Source organism: Paramacrobiotus metropolitanus, unplaced genomic scaffold (assembly GCF_019649055.1).
Source record: "Paramacrobiotus metropolitanus isolate TYO unplaced genomic scaffold, Prichtersi_v1.0 Parri_scaffold0000047, whole genome shotgun sequence".
Lineage (NCBI taxonomy): Eukaryota > Metazoa > Tardigrada > Eutardigrada > Parachela > Macrobiotidae > Paramacrobiotus > Paramacrobiotus metropolitanus.
Window position 1 is genome coordinate 802491 of NW_026570267.1, and position 16245 is coordinate 818735.

General features: G+C 39.1%; 5 protein-coding genes across 11 annotated transcripts; 1 reads left to right on the forward strand and 4 right to left on the reverse strand.

The window, feature by feature from the left end:
• Positions 1-38: 38 nt before the first annotated feature.
• LOC129591693 (sorting nexin-33-like) lies at positions 39-6409 on the reverse strand. 2 transcript variants are annotated; one of them, XM_055487442.1, is made up of 16 exons: positions 5986-6409; positions 4715-4818; positions 4231-4294; positions 3823-4050; positions 3016-3243; positions 2664-2789; positions 2449-2563; positions 2175-2305; positions 1954-2054; positions 1607-1710; positions 1454-1531; positions 1281-1357; positions 1076-1107; positions 949-1006; positions 618-824; positions 39-542 (listed from the first exon to the last, which is right to left on the reverse strand). In XM_055487442.1, the coding sequence occupies exons 1-16, from the start codon at positions 5995-5997 to the stop codon at positions 495-497; spliced, it is 1713 nt and encodes a 570-aa protein (XP_055343417.1). In that variant the 5' UTR covers positions 5998-6409; the 3' UTR covers positions 39-494. The 2 variants fall into 2 exon arrangements, with proteins under 2 accessions (XP_055343417.1, XP_055343416.1); XM_055487441.1 differs by having other exon boundaries at positions 3016-3276; positions 5986-6408.
• Positions 6410-7276: 867 nt separating this feature from the next.
• LOC129591699 (uncharacterized) lies at positions 7277-9321 on the reverse strand. The gene is made up of 5 exons (XM_055487452.1): positions 9294-9321; positions 9100-9185; positions 8443-8476; positions 8111-8187; positions 7277-7914 (listed from the first exon to the last, which is right to left on the reverse strand). Exons 2-5 carry the CDS (start codon positions 9149-9151, stop codon positions 7472-7474), a joined length of 606 nt encoding a protein of 201 aa, XP_055343427.1. The 5' UTR covers positions 9152-9185; positions 9294-9321; the 3' UTR covers positions 7277-7471.
• LOC129591698 (ubiquinone biosynthesis protein COQ4 homolog, mitochondrial-like) lies at positions 9233-11684 on the reverse strand. 3 transcript variants are annotated; one of them, XR_008690874.1, is made up of 7 exons: positions 11428-11684; positions 11256-11352; positions 10925-11027; positions 10790-10858; positions 10243-10397; positions 9510-9958; positions 9233-9427 (listed from the first exon to the last, which is right to left on the reverse strand). XR_008690874.1 is itself a non-coding variant. In XM_055487451.1 (6 exons), exons 1-6 carry the CDS (start codon positions 11531-11533, stop codon positions 9730-9732), a joined length of 759 nt encoding a protein of 252 aa, XP_055343426.1. In that variant the 5' UTR covers positions 11534-11684; the 3' UTR covers positions 9233-9729. The 3 variants fall into 3 exon arrangements, 1 of the variants encoding a protein (XP_055343426.1); XR_008690875.1 differs by having other exon boundaries at positions 9337-9427; positions 9514-9958; XM_055487451.1 differs by having other exon boundaries at positions 9233-9958.
• Positions 11685-11861: 177 nt separating this feature from the next.
• LOC129591697 (uncharacterized) lies at positions 11862-13833 on the forward strand. Its single transcript, XM_055487448.1, has 4 exons — positions 11862-12247; positions 12361-12565; positions 12971-13066; positions 13191-13833. The coding sequence occupies exons 1-4, from the start codon at positions 12030-12032 to the stop codon at positions 13575-13577; spliced, it is 906 nt and encodes a 301-aa protein (XP_055343423.1). The 5' UTR covers positions 11862-12029; the 3' UTR covers positions 13578-13833.
• Positions 13210-16072, reverse strand: LOC129591695 (pre-mRNA-splicing factor CWC25 homolog). Of its 4 annotated transcripts, none has more exons than XM_055487447.1 (7): positions 15941-16052; positions 15541-15861; positions 15051-15214; positions 14755-14950; positions 14459-14693; positions 14225-14374; positions 13210-13938 (listed from the first exon to the last, which is right to left on the reverse strand). In XM_055487447.1, the coding sequence occupies exons 2-7, from the start codon at positions 15671-15673 to the stop codon at positions 13824-13826; spliced, it is 993 nt and encodes a 330-aa protein (XP_055343422.1). In that variant the 5' UTR covers positions 15674-15861; positions 15941-16052; the 3' UTR covers positions 13210-13823. The 4 variants fall into 4 exon arrangements, with proteins under 4 accessions (XP_055343422.1, XP_055343419.1, XP_055343420.1 ...); XM_055487445.1 differs by having other exon boundaries at positions 13214-13551; positions 13811-13938; positions 15541-16072; XM_055487446.1 differs by having other exon boundaries at positions 13214-13551; positions 13807-13938; positions 15541-16072.
• Positions 16073-16245: the final 173 nt, after the last annotated feature.

Below are 16245 nucleotides of genomic sequence, written 5' to 3' on the forward strand. Positions count from 1 at the left end.
ATTATATTAAAGCACTGTGATCCAAATTAATTAATAAGTCACTTTTTCTGTTTTACTTGACTCATCCATGACATTAAAATACAATACGTCAAGCTGATACAGTAATATTCTGAACAAACAAAAAAAATCACGGAACAATGTCCAGTACATAAAAACAAAAAGAAAATTAAAAATACCCTTTTACACCGAACATATACTCAAACGGCAAAATAAATCTTTCCAAAGAAAACATTCAAATCAACGCCACCAGACAACGATGGCACATCGAAACCCTGTTAAAAATCTGTTGAACCATCTGAATCAAAACATTACAAACGGAGACCATAGGATATTTATCGACAGACACAGCTGACTTTCCGGGTATAACATTTACATGCACTTGCTGGATTTTGGAAGGCGATTACGGAAAACCTTTCTTTTAAGGACAAAAACACATTCCATGGGGAAATACACTTGTTATTGTCGTACTCCGCAATAAATTGTTGCAAACGTATTTACACGTCCCGATACGCAGCCAAGGTGTTTTCCAGATTTTTGACGATCTGCAAGAATAATTCTTAAGCCTAATAATGCGTATACAGCCTACTATGCATAACACCGTACAGTGACTTGCATACCTGAGAATAGAAGTTAATTTGCTGTTGCAGATAATGTTCCATCATATTTTTGAAGCTGTCAGTTCGTGCTTTATGGAAATTGTTAATTTCGGCCATTACGGAATACGATACAACATCTGCACGGGATCTCAACGCATTCAGTTCACCGGCTGGTAATTTACCGGCATCACCCAGTTTTTCCGAATCTTTTAGCTTCTGTGCAGAACTCTGCAGATAGCATTATAATTTCGTAGTGGTAAAATAATCTCCATAACGAGCTTAATTATTTGACAATGTTATTAATTACTCATCGTTGATGCTTCATATTTATCGGAAACAAAATGTTACACACCTTTTGCACATAAAGTATTTCCGGGAAACTTGCCAGTAAGCCACGATAGATATGCAACCTATAAACACACCGTACCGGCTAAGCAGACTATTACACGCAAGGAGCAACTGAACGTTGCAGAACGTACGTGTCTAACATCGGATCAACATCATGCCGCGGCTACAAAAAACAAAAGATGCTTTCAATAATGGTAGCAGAACGAGTAGTATTGCTACTGTGATTAATTTCGTGTTAGATACATGTAATACTTTCATATATTATCATCAGTACACCTGTTTTGCTGCGTTAGATAACAGTGATACTAAAGTTTGGCAGTATATCTATTATCTAACCTGTTCCTCGAACATTTTGCCAATATTTTCGTATGTATCTCCCGTCTTTTTTATTGCCTCTGTCAGTCCCGCAGAAACTGTAAAAATTTATACTGTAGCAGATCAAAGATGATAGTTCTTATGCAGATTTCATTAATATGCCACGACAACTAATAGCCAACAGTTGAACTCACATTTGCTAGGATCCTGTTCAAACGCTTGTCCCAGTGTCCGGAAGGCCTGACCCATTTTTTCGTATTCGCGTTTGAAAGCTACCAAGAACGAATTATGTTAAAATTAATAATAAAAACGAAAAAACTTTATACTATGTTAAACAGCAAACTTACGCCCCATATGACGTTTGGCATTATCCGCGGCTGAGGAATGCAGGAAGCGTACACTGTTATCCATGGCTTTTGCAAAAGCACCAAACGAATTCATATCTGCGTCACTTAAAAAACAATGATATAAGGCATATCACAAATGAAACACTCAAACAATGGCGTAAGTGTGCACACTGCACACAAAGAAGTACGAGTCGTCGTACTAATGCAAAACTTAATGCAGAAATGTTACTTCTGTATGTGAATAATCTGATAAACAGCGATTAACGAACGAAACCAAAACACATAGTTTAACATATTTTAGCTACAGCTACAGTTAAACATGCGCATAAAAGTAATTTAATACTAACAGGTCATTGGTAATCGGTTTGGCAGGGGTCCTTATTGAAAGAAGGAATGCACCACCCACTAATTCATCCTTTTCAGCTTGCCGCTTGCCCACCTTCCAGCGCTGCCAAGATAAAAATGCCCCGATAAAAGTGCTACGATACGAAAATGCTCCCAGAGCCATTTCAAAAATTTATACTGTACATTAAAAAGACATAATGCGACAATTAAACATACTGATCACCTTTTCGTCGGTACATTCCAAAAAATGCCTCCAAACATCGCACTGCGACAAAACAGGGTGTGTGCACAAATGATTCACCCAGAGCTGCAGTTGGGCCATCCTGTGTTCGATGAAGTCGTCTTCGTAACGTCCTGCAACATTAAAAAAAACAGTGGTTATGAGATATTTGAAAAATGCTTATGGATAATTAATTAATTTTACTCATTCCAACATTAAGCTTCAAAAGAGAGCTATAATGTGGTGCCAACTTACGGCCGCTGTTGGAAATTCTTACCGGTGACTTGTTTATCCGGCAATGGTGGGATTGGAATAAGAACAAACTTTTCCGTAAGGCGCTCATGAAGCCAATCAAAATGTTTGTAGCGTCTAGCCACTTGGACATTGGTATACTACAGCGAAAATTTCGATTTCATTGATACGGAATAATTCAAACAAGAAGTGTTAAAATGATTACGGTAATTTACACTATTCGAATGCATATGTACATACCGACGGTGTCAGCTGATAAGCAATATAAGATTTCAGTCCCTTTAATTTGGACTCCTTTTTTGGAGAAAACACCTCGCAAGTATACGGTCTGCCATTTGTTCCCCACGTTGGTCCCCACTGTGTATCCTATTCAGAAAACAAATTTTCATGCACCACTTGAACGTATCGTATATTAATCATAACAAACAATTTCCGTGTTTGACAGATTTTCAGCTTATGACCAACTAGTGCATTAACAGAATGTAGCTAAAGTTTTAGTGCACAGGTCTAGATATTATAACTTTTTATAAAAGATCAGATTAGGCATAAAAAAGCAAGAAAAAAAGGGAGCAGTGAGTCTCGTAACACTTACGGTAATCGATACGACTGATCCATCCGGGACGCTTGCTTTTAATTTTCCAAGAAGATAATTTTCCGCTCCCGATTTAACAAATACAGAAAAGCGATTAAGGTTTCCTTTGACAGAAGCTTGTGCAGCAAAAGCCGGATTATTAACGGCCGTGGAAGACGAATAAGTTGGCTCAAGCTGGCGTTTGGCGGCACCGGCGCCTCCTGTGGCGGAAGTCGCACGGGATCCCTCCTGAAAATTCTCGTTAGCATACCGCCTCCCCCGCTTCAAAGCAGAAAAGGAAACTCAGAGGATAAAGCACAACAAAGGGAAATAAAATGCGTACAAATTGATGCAGCTACATAGCAGCCAAAGAACTGCCTCATATGTACGAGTACTGTATTAAGCAGCATAAGCGTGTCGCAAGCGGTGTGGATACAATTGTCCAATTTGCATTGTTACATGCTGAATTATATTTATTATACAAAACATGAACTCGTATTACCATTGTATGGATATGCAAAATATTTAATCTGACGGTAAATAGTGTGCTGCTTTAGGGAAAACAAAGGTCGGTCTTAATTCTTATACTTATACCTCTGCGATACAGGTATCAGAATAATTTTGTTACTAGCACATAACTGCGCAAAAACATCAACTAAAACGGTACGACACATTGTACTTAGCGGACATGCGTAGCCTATATATGACGAAATAGCTACTAAAATACAAGCCGCAGAAAAAAACTGAAAACTGCAGGCACAGTAAATCGGTTAAAAACCGTCAAGCAGAAGAGATTACGCTTGCTGGAGTGATTTTATTTCAAATTACCTGCTCCTTTTCGTCTTCGGAATCCTCATCCCATTCATCATCCCAGTCAGCCCCAGCCGGTTCCTGCTGGGGAGCGGAGGCCGCAGCAGCTGGAGCCGCAGCCGGTGCAGGTGTATCCCAGTCTGAGTAACCGGCACTGGCAGCTGCTGGCTGTGTGTAGTAAGCATTCTGAGGAACAGAGGGATACAAGTTGCTAGCAGCAGGAGCAGCAGGTTGGGCGGCTGAGTCCTGAAAAAAATTGATCTTGAATACAACCATTAACATCAGCAATTATGCAGTAAAAGCTTGATAAAACGGAAAGTTCGAACGCAGTGAATTTCTTTAACTGGACTGTGCATATGGAGAAGCCTTTTTCGTTTTCTGCATTATGAGTAGAACGAAATTCATAGTAGCTGAGTGAAAACCAACCTGGATTTCTTCGACGTACGAAGCCGGGAAGAGACCGGTTTCCCCTCTCACCGAACCTTCCCACCTGGGTCAAAGTAACATCATCACGTTATTTTTCAATTTTAAACTGGAAGGCAAAAAATTTAAATCGACAAACGCTGCTTTTACAAAAATTTATATCTAGCCAATGCAGTTTGTAATAGCAAAGAAAATATACCGGAGGTTACAGTACTGTAATCGCAATAAACGACAAGCACAGCCAATAACTTTTTGGCTTCGTATCTACAGTGGCGCATTTTTATATCTGCGAAAAACTGCACTACATACAGTACTGTATAATGTCTTTCACATGGCGCTCGCCTCTGTTTTTGAACAATATGAACACAAAAAATATGTACTTAAACAATAAACAATGCAACATTTTTGAACCATAACAATACGATAACACCGAGTGATCACATCACCGACAGAGATTGCAATTTGAATAACCGCACAAACAACGTACCAGCCTTCGCCGACATCTTTTTTCGTGACTGTAACAATTTCGTTCTCAAATATATTTAGCTCATTGGATCCGGGTTGGGCTTGGAAATCATACAGTACACGCGCCTACGGATGTGAAGAGAAAAAAAACAAATTAGACAAATGACGTATATTCACAAATCCGCAGCACGTAGCACAAATTTGCGTCATAATTGAATTTACGAACCGGCGTCGTTAGCAGTTGGGCTTGTACGCTAGTTAAACCACAAGTTGGAAAAATGTTGTCGTAGTACGGCAACTAACTTCTGATCTTCCCATTCCTATGTATGTACTTCCAGAGGGGAATACTTATGGATAATTACGCCCTAGTCACGGACAGTCACCGCAAATGCACGAGATGACGAATATTATTCCGCCTGAGACTCTAGCAATCCCTATATATTGCATGTACTGTATGTACACATAGTCACACACTACTGTATCTATCCATATGCATAGCGTGTGTGGTTGTGTGGAAATACTCGTAAGATCGATAAATCGTTCAAAAACTGCCTTAAAGGGGAGCACAGAAGAGAATATATGTTCGACGAATTAGTCTGTGATAAAACCATAATAAAACCACGGAGGAAAAACATAAAACCTTCAATTTAAACACCGTTTGCGGTGGCAGGCCATCATTCAGATGGTTAACTAGCAGAATTACGTAATATTATGTGCAGAGGGATTTGTATAATTATGTCCGCAAAAAGGTTATTGGCACGCTGCATTTGACAGCGGCATGTAGTCAGCTCAGTAAATTTCACGTTTACGACACTTCAAATGTTTTGTAAACATTGTAAGTAGCAGATGAAGTTAATGGAAACTAATTCTAAACAATTTCAGACAAATTATAACAATTGTAAGAAGCGCGGATTTGCTAATATATATTATAATCAGAATTACAAACATACTTACAAACTGCAAGCACAGAACATTGCGTTATTTTTGTGTAATGCGATCTATTTTCTTCAAATATATTTAATTTTGCACTGATAGAAATTAAGCATATCTTGTAGGTAGAAATCGTCAATGGCGCGCTTACTGGCAGATATATCTAGTATGTCGATCCCGATATTATATAAAATTTTGAGTTGCACTTGTGCACGACTGTCAAAGCAAAACCTGCAGAACTCTATCCGACTGTATGTATTGTAACTATTTATACAAATATTAATAGTATGGTTAGTTCTGTTCTTACATCACCAGGACACTAGTATTTCACAATACAAGCATACTGGAAATTTATTTACAGACCTTAGAAGCCATATAGACAATCTTGATCGTTCCAAAGTTGTAGGGTACAATTTCTCGAAAAAAACGGACTAAAACGTAGTTTCCAGGCTATATGTTGGCGTGTTTCCTGGGTTTGATCACTTTGATGAGAAGCGTATATCAATGCAGACCACAAGCACAATTTTCTTAAAACCATAAAACCATCAAGAACACACTTTCCTTATTGTCAGCATCAAACCCATTGCAGATGAGAACTCAGAACGAAGAATAATTGAAGTTTCCTCTGATTCCGTGATAAATTTGGTACCGTACACGAACACTTTTCTGCTCATCGATATCGTTATTTACTTATCGTGGCACGTTGCACGATGTCTTTCCTACATCGTCGCCGTTCATCCACTGCTGTTGATTCTCTGTGCGTGAGCGAACGGAGATGTACTACATACGCAAAAGACCGAGTTTCTTACGCCTACGTAGGTGTATATGTATACGTCGCCAGCAAATCTTTATCGGCAATTGGTCAGAACACTGATGTTTATGACACTGACCGATAACAAGCTTATTTGTTTGGTGTTGTCTATTCCGGAGATACACTTGCATAGATACTAATCTGTGAGTATTATTATTTTAGTTGCTACATTAATGCACCATAATAAAATTTTTCGTAAATTAACTAGCATGAAATTGAAAATGCAGTACTCCAGACACATTATCAAGAAAATAGTGATTGTTGCAACACCCGATGGTACTGCCATAGTGCGATTACGTACAAAATATTTACCTATAATTCCTTGTAAACTACTGCGGTAATGCAAAAATTCAACATTAAACTAATTTACAATTGTGAATTCCGCATTGATTACTTACTTGGAGAGGGCACCACTTCAACAAATACAGTTGTTAATCGTACAATGTTACGGGAATACCGCAGTACGCAGGCATGATACGATATCTTATTTTACGCTACCCAATTAACTATTTTACGCGTTTCAATAATTAGGTTGGCTTTGTTGTTTTCCGTTGTCTCGATTATTATTACTTTTCTCCTTTATTCCTGCGTGAGCTGCCCATATCGATATAAGTCAATTTTGCGGTAGAGCGAAATTTTGCCCTTCCACTTCCGGTCACTGTATTGTTAATAGAAGTATGCGTACGCAAGCTGCAAACTTCGGTAAGATGATTTCAACCTGTACCAACAATTTACTCGTATATGTATAGTAATTATGTAACCGAAATCTAGGCGAACTCGTTACACAGCTGGAGTATGGTATCTTTTTTTGGTTTTTTCTTTATCAAATGTAATGTAAGCACGCATGCGAGAGACGGAACATTTTCGGACCAACTAGTGATAATTGTTATAGTGGAATTAATACCAGGTTCGTAACAAACACCTGTTGTCCTATTTTAAACAGAAATCTGCAAATGCCCAGACCAAGTACACCAGGACAAAATGAATTCTCGCAAGCTTCTTCGCGGAAATTGCTTTATCTAGTACCTTAATCCTTAATTACTTTAGCCAAGTGTGCCTTCTGTTATGACCAGCGAAGACGCTGGAACGTTGACACGGAGCCCGTCGAAGCATTAAACCACGGACTTCCGCCCGGCAAACGGCTTTATAGTAATCGCAATCGGAGTAGTGAACGCCATTCATGTCGTCACAGATTCTAAACATGGTATGGGTGGTCGCTTTATAGCAGCTCCACTGGCAAACGGGAACGTAACCGAAATGCGAACCGGCAGCGGAGCCCATTCCCATTTGCGAGTCATACATGGGATCATAGGCAGCAGTGGCGTCGTGCGGCGAATGGGACGCCGGATTACTCGCTGATGGATTTTGACCATTGCCTTCGTTGGGAGCATTGGGATTACCGTTACCTTCGTTTTCAATCGGCTGCTGATTGCTGCTAGTCGATAACTGCTGACAAAAGGTCATTGGCTGCGGTACTAAATCTGGAAAATTAAGCTGTTTACGTTAGCTCTTGTTCAGCTCTGTCTGTCCTACAAGAAGTTTTCGAATGCCTGTCTGGTAATTTTAATTGCTTATGTGACAGTGATTTTAAATTTTTGTACATGTCGCGTTGAAAATGGTACAGAATGCGCTATGCGGCAATATAATCTATGTAAGAATTTTAGAATATGCACTTACTCGGCATCTTTGCCCGGGCGCAGATAAAATAGCACATGTTGGAATAAATTTGCTCATCGGAAGCACAAACAGGTTGCCTACATAATACAGTGGATACTGCGATGAAACGATGAAACTAATGTGTTTTGTAATCGGGAGCCGGATGCATACAAATGCTTTATATTGTTGGATTACAATACACATGCATAATATACCGCATACAATAATAATAATATACCGCATACAAACATAACGATAATAACAAAAGCCGCACTGTCGTCAAGAATTATACTTTACAGAATTATAATACTAACTTGTATAGAACCAATTGTTATTTCAAGAAGCATACTTACCAAATTTGTGGACAATAGCATCCGTTATTTTGTCCTGCAGCAAAACGATTGCCAGTAAGTAATAAACGCGAATTCACGATTACCCCATCCTTTCCATCACCGAATTTCGATATTGCTTCATAAATTTATTGACTCAGAAAACATTCTGCATGGATTTTAACTCGCTTTTAAATTTATCTTATTCCATAACTATTTTTATTATGCGCAAACTAGAAAAGTGTTTTGGGAATTCGGCCTGCTCTGACATGTGCAACTATGCAGTACGTTCTTACCTAAGACTTTACAATGGCTAGCTAAGACGCCAGTAAAGAATTTTAAGATCTTACTTAGTATATGCTTCTAAATTTTTACAACCGTAAAGGTTCGCACGAATAAATGTTATAAACCGCAGGAGATCCTGCTAATGGCAAGGAATATTCTTTAATAAACCATTAATCCCCATAAAAATATTCAACGTACTACCTACCTACTGAACAGAAAATTACAGAGTAGGCTAACGTATTTGTAAATTTAGCGAAACAATTCATTGTAGTCGGCTCAAAGCTTGAAAAATGTTTTCAGCATGACAGTAATTACTAATTTTTACAGAACACCACTACAAGGGTGATATTACCATCAGCTCTTTACTTGAAATAGAGTTAAGTACGCCGAACTTACCAAATAATAACAAAAATATTACCAACGTAGAAGGCAAGTGTTCGCACCACATCCTGTAGGCTCCTTTCTACATTTTCCACGGTCATCTTGTGGTATGCATGAAAACACAAGCACATACTATCCTTTCTATATCGGCAGCCATAAGTTCAACTCCATGTGTAAATTACAAGCGAGTAATGTTAACAGTTCACTACCGTTAACTAATCCTCTGCTTCCTCATCGGCGTTCGGCATAATTTAATATAAGATATCCACATCGGCACATACACGCGGTTCACGAAGGACGAATATGAACTAGCACTCTCACATTTCTTCCATCACTCAACTACCTTTAATCAGATAAATTTATACCACAAAATCACGCCGAGCAGACTTAAAAGAAGACGCAGCAACATGGAAGTATAACGTTACCAACTCAATTGTAGCTGTACGTGGGATAAAATCCGTACGCATTGTTTACTAGGCGCGTCCATCATCGGGTTCATTCCACATAATAACGACTGCGGCGAGATACAGTTACAAGTCAAAAAACACACGTTCTAGAGCCATCACTTTGTCGCTTGCTGAAATAACTGATTTCACCCCGAAATGAGTCGCTCATTTCTTGGTGCAATTAACCGACTGAAAACAATCACAGTTTGTCGGTGGTGAAAGTGGTATCCGGGGCTGCTTTAAGTAGTTGGATGTCATACTGGTTTGTACCGGCAAAAGGCGGGGGATTGGGAAGGTGTAGCTCTTGGCGTAGGTGGCTTAATGGTGAGTGCCATCGTTGTTCAAAATAAACGTTCAGGAGAAACTGTGATTTCCAACCGGTATCAATGGCCCACGGTAAGTATGTTGTCAGATACAGCTGGCGGTGTCTGCAAATGAAATATGTAAATATCATTCGACAGCCAGATGAGTTCGAAAAAAATCCATTTTGCTAAAGCACATACAGGTATGACCAGATTTGAAGTACTTAATTTATTATAGGAAAATCTGGAAATAAGTTTCCACATTTGTAAGTACATTTAAATTTTAAACGTCAACAAACTCGCCAATCCCACATCAAATTCATTATACAACGCGTACTGGCCACGAGTTCACTTTTACGTGATGCGGATGTAAATCTAGTAGTTAAGCATTAGTAGTTAAGCCCGCCTACTTCGTTTTGAGCCTCCAAGGTCCAAAAATTCCGGCCAAGACGCACATCGGCAATCCGAACTGAAGGGCTTCAATCCATTTGACTGTTATTTCTCCCAACATATTGGTTTTCATGCCCAGCAGCGTGTGCACCAGATCGTGAATTTCACGATATCTCTGCAGAAGAAGAAAGATTCTGTAAGAAACCGCAATAAAAAAAAACAGATAGACAACCAAGCAAAACAATAAAAGAAGTTCAATACTAGAGCTCGAACGTCCAAGGACAGCTTAAAATGAACTATAGCAAAACAACAGCGAAGACAGCGAAACAAAAAAAATTACAACGAAATTTACACAAGTTTGACCGACTGTTTTGTCCAACACAGTTTCAGATTAAAATCATACGACCCGGCAGAAAACATGTGCAAACATAAGAAACTTATTTGGTTTCTTCATAAAAAAACCAAAATCAGCTGATCACCGTCATTTACGCTATTTGCAAACATTTTTAACGACATGTCATATGCAAAACTAAAACCTACCGCTAATATTTTCTCCGGTTTGCTTACCTGCATAACATAAGCTAATTCATCGTCATCGACAAAATGCACTCGCTTCCTCGTGTCCGGACTAACACCCTGTCTAACAATTGGATCCAGATCTCAGTTTAAGCAATCACGAAAGTCTTTACGAAGGTGATTTACATTGGTTTCCAAGAAGTTCAGGTATGCTTCACCAAATGTGCCTCTTGGACATTCCTTTAGTTGTGCAAAATCGACAGTATGGGAATTAATCAAGGGACGCTCTCTGCAACGTGACAAATGCATAGTATGCATAATAATATCATGCATAAGAATCTACATATTGTTACGCAAAGAAGTATGCATAATATTAGATCTTGATAATTTTTCATACCTACTCAAGGTAAAAACTTATGCTATGGCAATTAAAATTCCCAGTGAATAGGCATGCATGCATTGGATGGCATAATAAGAAAAAGCCAAAAAGAGACATTTTAGCCTTTTCAGGGCTTACTTCAAAATTTTCCGTCCTTCAGGATGCTCTGTCATTTTTTTCCTCATATGGACAAGCGCCTGATATGCCGTCACTTCCCCGAATGTCGCGATCAATTCTAAAAAAAGACAGAAGTTCTCTGTGTAGAGACTTCTGTTCGACAAAGATAGTATGCGCTAGCTGTATTTCTCACCGTCATTCGAAGGCCTTAAAAATGATCCTAAACCAGCCCCAAAAGTAAGCAGTGTCTTTTGGAAGTACGATGTGGGAATATGGGACGCAAACAAAGGCACAGCCATGGCTTTCAGAGTTCAGAGTTCGAACAGTTTTTACATTGGTGGGAAGAAAAAAAGTCTACAAGAACATCTATCCAAATTATCAGTGACCAAACCAAACATCAGAAAACAACTTCGAATTGACTTCAAATTTTACGAGTAATTTCAAGTGAAAGTTACAGCCAAGGCTGCCAAGCATAGCTGACAAAACTCAAAAGTTGCGAAATCAACAGATAGATGCGTTATTTTCCAGCAAAGCAACCAGCGCCCATGGGTGGCTGATGTTCCCAAAAACAGCTCTCCCAGTTCAATAAAATAATATTTTATTTTTTTCAAAATTCTCATCGCAGAATTTCTTTCTTGATGATAATCATAAATTAGAGTAGTCATTATACGATATATTTCTCATTCTTCCAGGAAAGCGTCACTGCATTGTGAAACTTGACCATATTAACTCATCTACTGTTTTCTGTTATTTATATAAGACGAATACAAGTACAGTAAAATAAGTGCAGCTGAGATGTGCTCGCTATCCGCAACAAGCGAAGCCGCGGAGCTGTCCTCCGACGAATTCATCCCGGTTGTGAGAAGACGAAACCGAATACCGAAGAAAGATAATCGTGTTCTTGCTGATCGCCATCGAACTATGTTGCATGCCGTTCCTTCGCATATCTTCCACAGTAGTGAGGAATTCGTCAATAACATTCACGAACTGGACAGTTTAATTGGTCGTGCAAAGTACGTTCTCTTCGCTTACCTTTTCATAGGTAAAACTTTTAAAGTAATTAAAATTTTATGCATGTATGTTGCGTTGGGCGTTAGGACACCGGGGGTATGTAAAATGTTTCCAGGCAAAGGATCCAGAACGAGCACGGATCGTTTTTTCTGACGGATATCTCAGCAGCTTTCGCCGATGGATTTCAACGCTATCTTCAAAAAGATGGCCCGAACGAAATTGTTTGTTATGCTTTGGGAAGATTTTCTGTTCCTTCCGACTGGAGCTTTTCTTGTCGACTTCAATTGATTCTTCTCGTAGAACTCGCACAGTTTTTCAAAGTAAGTAAGTTTGAAGAAACCTAAGTATAGTGATAACACCGCATTATTATTTTATTTAGGAATTTTGGAATACGTAAAATCATATGCTTTACGATCTTGAAAAAATGTTTTTCCCTTATAATGGCCTTATTAGCCATAATCATATTAAATACGAACTGTACGATCATCATAATCACTACTTCTATGAATTATGTAGTTAATAAATTTTATCGAAGATCTATGATTCTGGTTAGAAATACGATGTATGTTAACAATTGAAAGTCCATATATGACTCTTATTCATACGCTGTACTTTTATTATATAGATATATAGAATAGTTTTATAGCTTTATAATTACAGTACTCATCATCTGGAGCAGCTGAAGTTTGGGTTTTTGTTGTTAATAATTACTTGCTTAATACTAGGTTCCTGTTTATATTTATGATCCAGCGTTTTCGAATTTGGAGAAGCACTATTTACGGTCGTCCTATTGTGGATTCGAAGTGATCGACCAAGATGAGGTGCGAGTGCTGCAACAAATGTTACGGGTTGTAGTTATTGTACTTTAAAATTCAGATGCATTTCAAGTCCCCTTTTATAGTTCGTATAGAAAGTGTTCATTGTAATTCTCTGCAAATTTTGCAGAAAGCGCGGTGGGTAGCGAAACCTTGGACATTATTCTACATGATTCATGCTGACAGTGAATTGTACATGAACTTATTCCAGTTTAATTTCGAAATTGATACGCTCGCAAATCTGGTTTTATTTGGAAATTCTATTCAGAACGTTTTCCCTGAATTCCAAGAAAACGCTTCTCCAGTGAAAAATAATCCGCGCAAAACATCGAGATATCGGAGAACAAGCTCCCATGACGTGAAAGAACCGAATGCCTTGTTTCAGTTGTTTGGTAATGTTAATGTGCACACTGTGAAAATCCCCGATGGAGGCTCAAACGGATTATTTTGGACTGCCTTGTCCGGCGATACATTTCTGCAGTTCTTAGTTCCTAAAAATGAGCCCGGAATTGTGTAGCAACTTATAAACTTGCAATCACAAAGCCTATTGCATTGGATGAATCTCCTTATCTAGATTTTATTGAAAGCGCACCAGAATCTCAAAACTTCGGTGGTTTACTGATTAGTCAAATGAGCCAAATTATCTATAACGGATACACCCGATGGTTCCAATCTGTGCTGTTTTTCTTTACATAGTATCAGTGCTCACTGTTAAACCTCAAAAATTTGAATTTTTGTAGACATACATACGTAATAAAGACGTTCAGCGTTTGGTGAAATCCTTTTCTAACGCGGCACGGGTCCTTTGCAGCTTGTTCCGCGTGCTTTGTATTCTTGATTCCAGTGTTCCAATATCCGCCGTACTGGATAGCGCTGACCTAAAAAGTAGAAACAATGTAAAAAAATTATTCCACGCGAACTTCTTTCAAAAGATTTTCCATTTCGCAAGCACAGAAAAGAACAACTAGCGCATAAAATACAAACTAAAGCAAGCAGCCTTGAAGCAGGTATTAATGAGAAACTGAGAACCAGTGTGTAACACGGTGATATAAGCTTAGCCAACATCAAAATCATCAATTTGATAACACCAAATAAGCGTACCACCCAGTGCTGTTATTAATAAGGTATCGCTGTGTAAAGAGAAGTACCCTTACAAAGTCTTACCCTCTACTGCCGCCACTTCTGTTACGCGCCTCCTCTTCCGCATCCTGTTTTCGATAATCAGCAACATTTTTTGCGCGCTCTTCATCGCGAACTTTGGCATCCGACATCATCTCTAGTCGTTTTCTTTCCAGTTCAGCGGGATCCATTTTTCTGAAGAAAAAAAGCATGCTTGAAAACAAAAATTGAGTAAATAAGGACGTGCAGTTTCGGAAAATATTTCGCTAAATCCCTTACCCGAATGTCCTGCTACCACCGGTCTTCGTATACTGCGAAGTTTTTGTTGGTGGCGGATTTCTGTGTTCGTGGCGAGATGAAGTGTGATGAGACGATGAAGCATGGGACGAAGAGTGATACGATGTACTGCGCCTGGAGGACTGATCGCTGGCATGAGTGTGAGAACGGTGTGACCGGACCGGGGATTCAGCACGGTGAGAATCTGAAGTGCGGCGATCACGGAAACTCTTCCTATCTTTAAAAACAACGATTGGTTAAATTAGAAAAAACAAGATATTCTATTCCACAAGTCCAACCTGCAGAACGAGACCGACTGCGAGAATGCCGCCTTTTCCGTCTCTTTTTATCACGCTCGTCATCACTGTCATCCGCCAAAAGATTTTTTATATCCGTTCCGTGTTTGGCTTTCAGCTGCAGCATTTTGACCAGAAGATCCTTGTCTTTTAATTTGGAGCTTTTTTTCTTTTCTGCAGCCGCTTGCTTGCGTTCCAGCTTGGAATGATCAGAATAACGCTCATTTAGCAGTTTGCACATAAAAGTGACAAGAAACAACGTTTATTTAGCCTCTTAATTCTTAAATTAAAATACATACTTCTTCCTGCATCATTTTTAATCGGATTGGATTGTTCAGCAGGGCACGCCGTTGCTCCTCTTCCTTCTTTTTGATGGCGTACAAAGGATCTTCACGCACTTTAAGTTCTGCTTCAAGCGCTGCACTGGCTGCGGCTTCCAGGAATAGCGCGCCTGGTTTATTCCCTAAAAATTCAGTCACCCATAATATTAGTGCGATTTTCAGGGAAGCGTTTCCTTGAGTTACTCTGTACAGCATCTGCCTGATTTACATAAAGATTATCTTCAAGTGCAAAGATTTTATATGCACTTAAGGGAAGAACATATAATTCTTATATCGAGAGTGTAGGAAAAAAACGACTTTTCTAAAGTAAAAAAAACGAATCTCTGCATAAAAAAATTCAGGAAGCGGAACATTCGCAAAATGAACTTTTACAGCAACCCCCATGATAATATACTTAAACGACGCTTCCGTCAATTCGGGATTAGCGAACAGCCGCATAGGAACATACCGATATCTTCTGCATTCGTAGGCACTCCATCGGTCTCTATATGCTCCACGGATTTATCAATAGCTTTCCCCAACAGATACGCTTCAGTGTCCACGGTAGGACGCTTATACATCCAGTTCAGATTATCAGTCATTTTTTAACTTTACAGATCTTCGAGAGAACCGTGTTTCTGTCGCCAGAAGTACTGATGTCCGCGTAGCTCACAAAAGAAACAGCGGGGATAAGACCTAATAGTCGTGTCTCTGATCCGTTACATCGGAAATGGAGAAGATGAGCACTGGTATAACATGATCATCCTGATGGCAAGGCCGAGGAATAGAGCTGATAAGGGAAAATCAAATTTAACGGCAAACAGTCAAATTGAAAGAAAGATCTAAACGTTCGGTACTGATCCAATTACCACAGCTATGTCCAGACAAAATAAAACTACTTCCATAGAAAAGATCTGATAAACAAAAGTTACAAAACCATGAAGAGTAATTAAAAACTTTCACAACATATTCCGATTTCGGGAAATCATCTGGTGCTCGGCCAGCTGGGGGTAAATTTTTGAATTAAGTTCGTGTGTTTTATTTTAAAACGCTTCGCGTGCGGTCTGCCCATACGTACGGCTGCTACGTGTAATTATTATAAAGCAAGGTTCAAAGCTTTGTTCTCATAAGTGTCAAGCCACAAGCCAGTTCTCAGCAGACTCAGCTTCTCCTT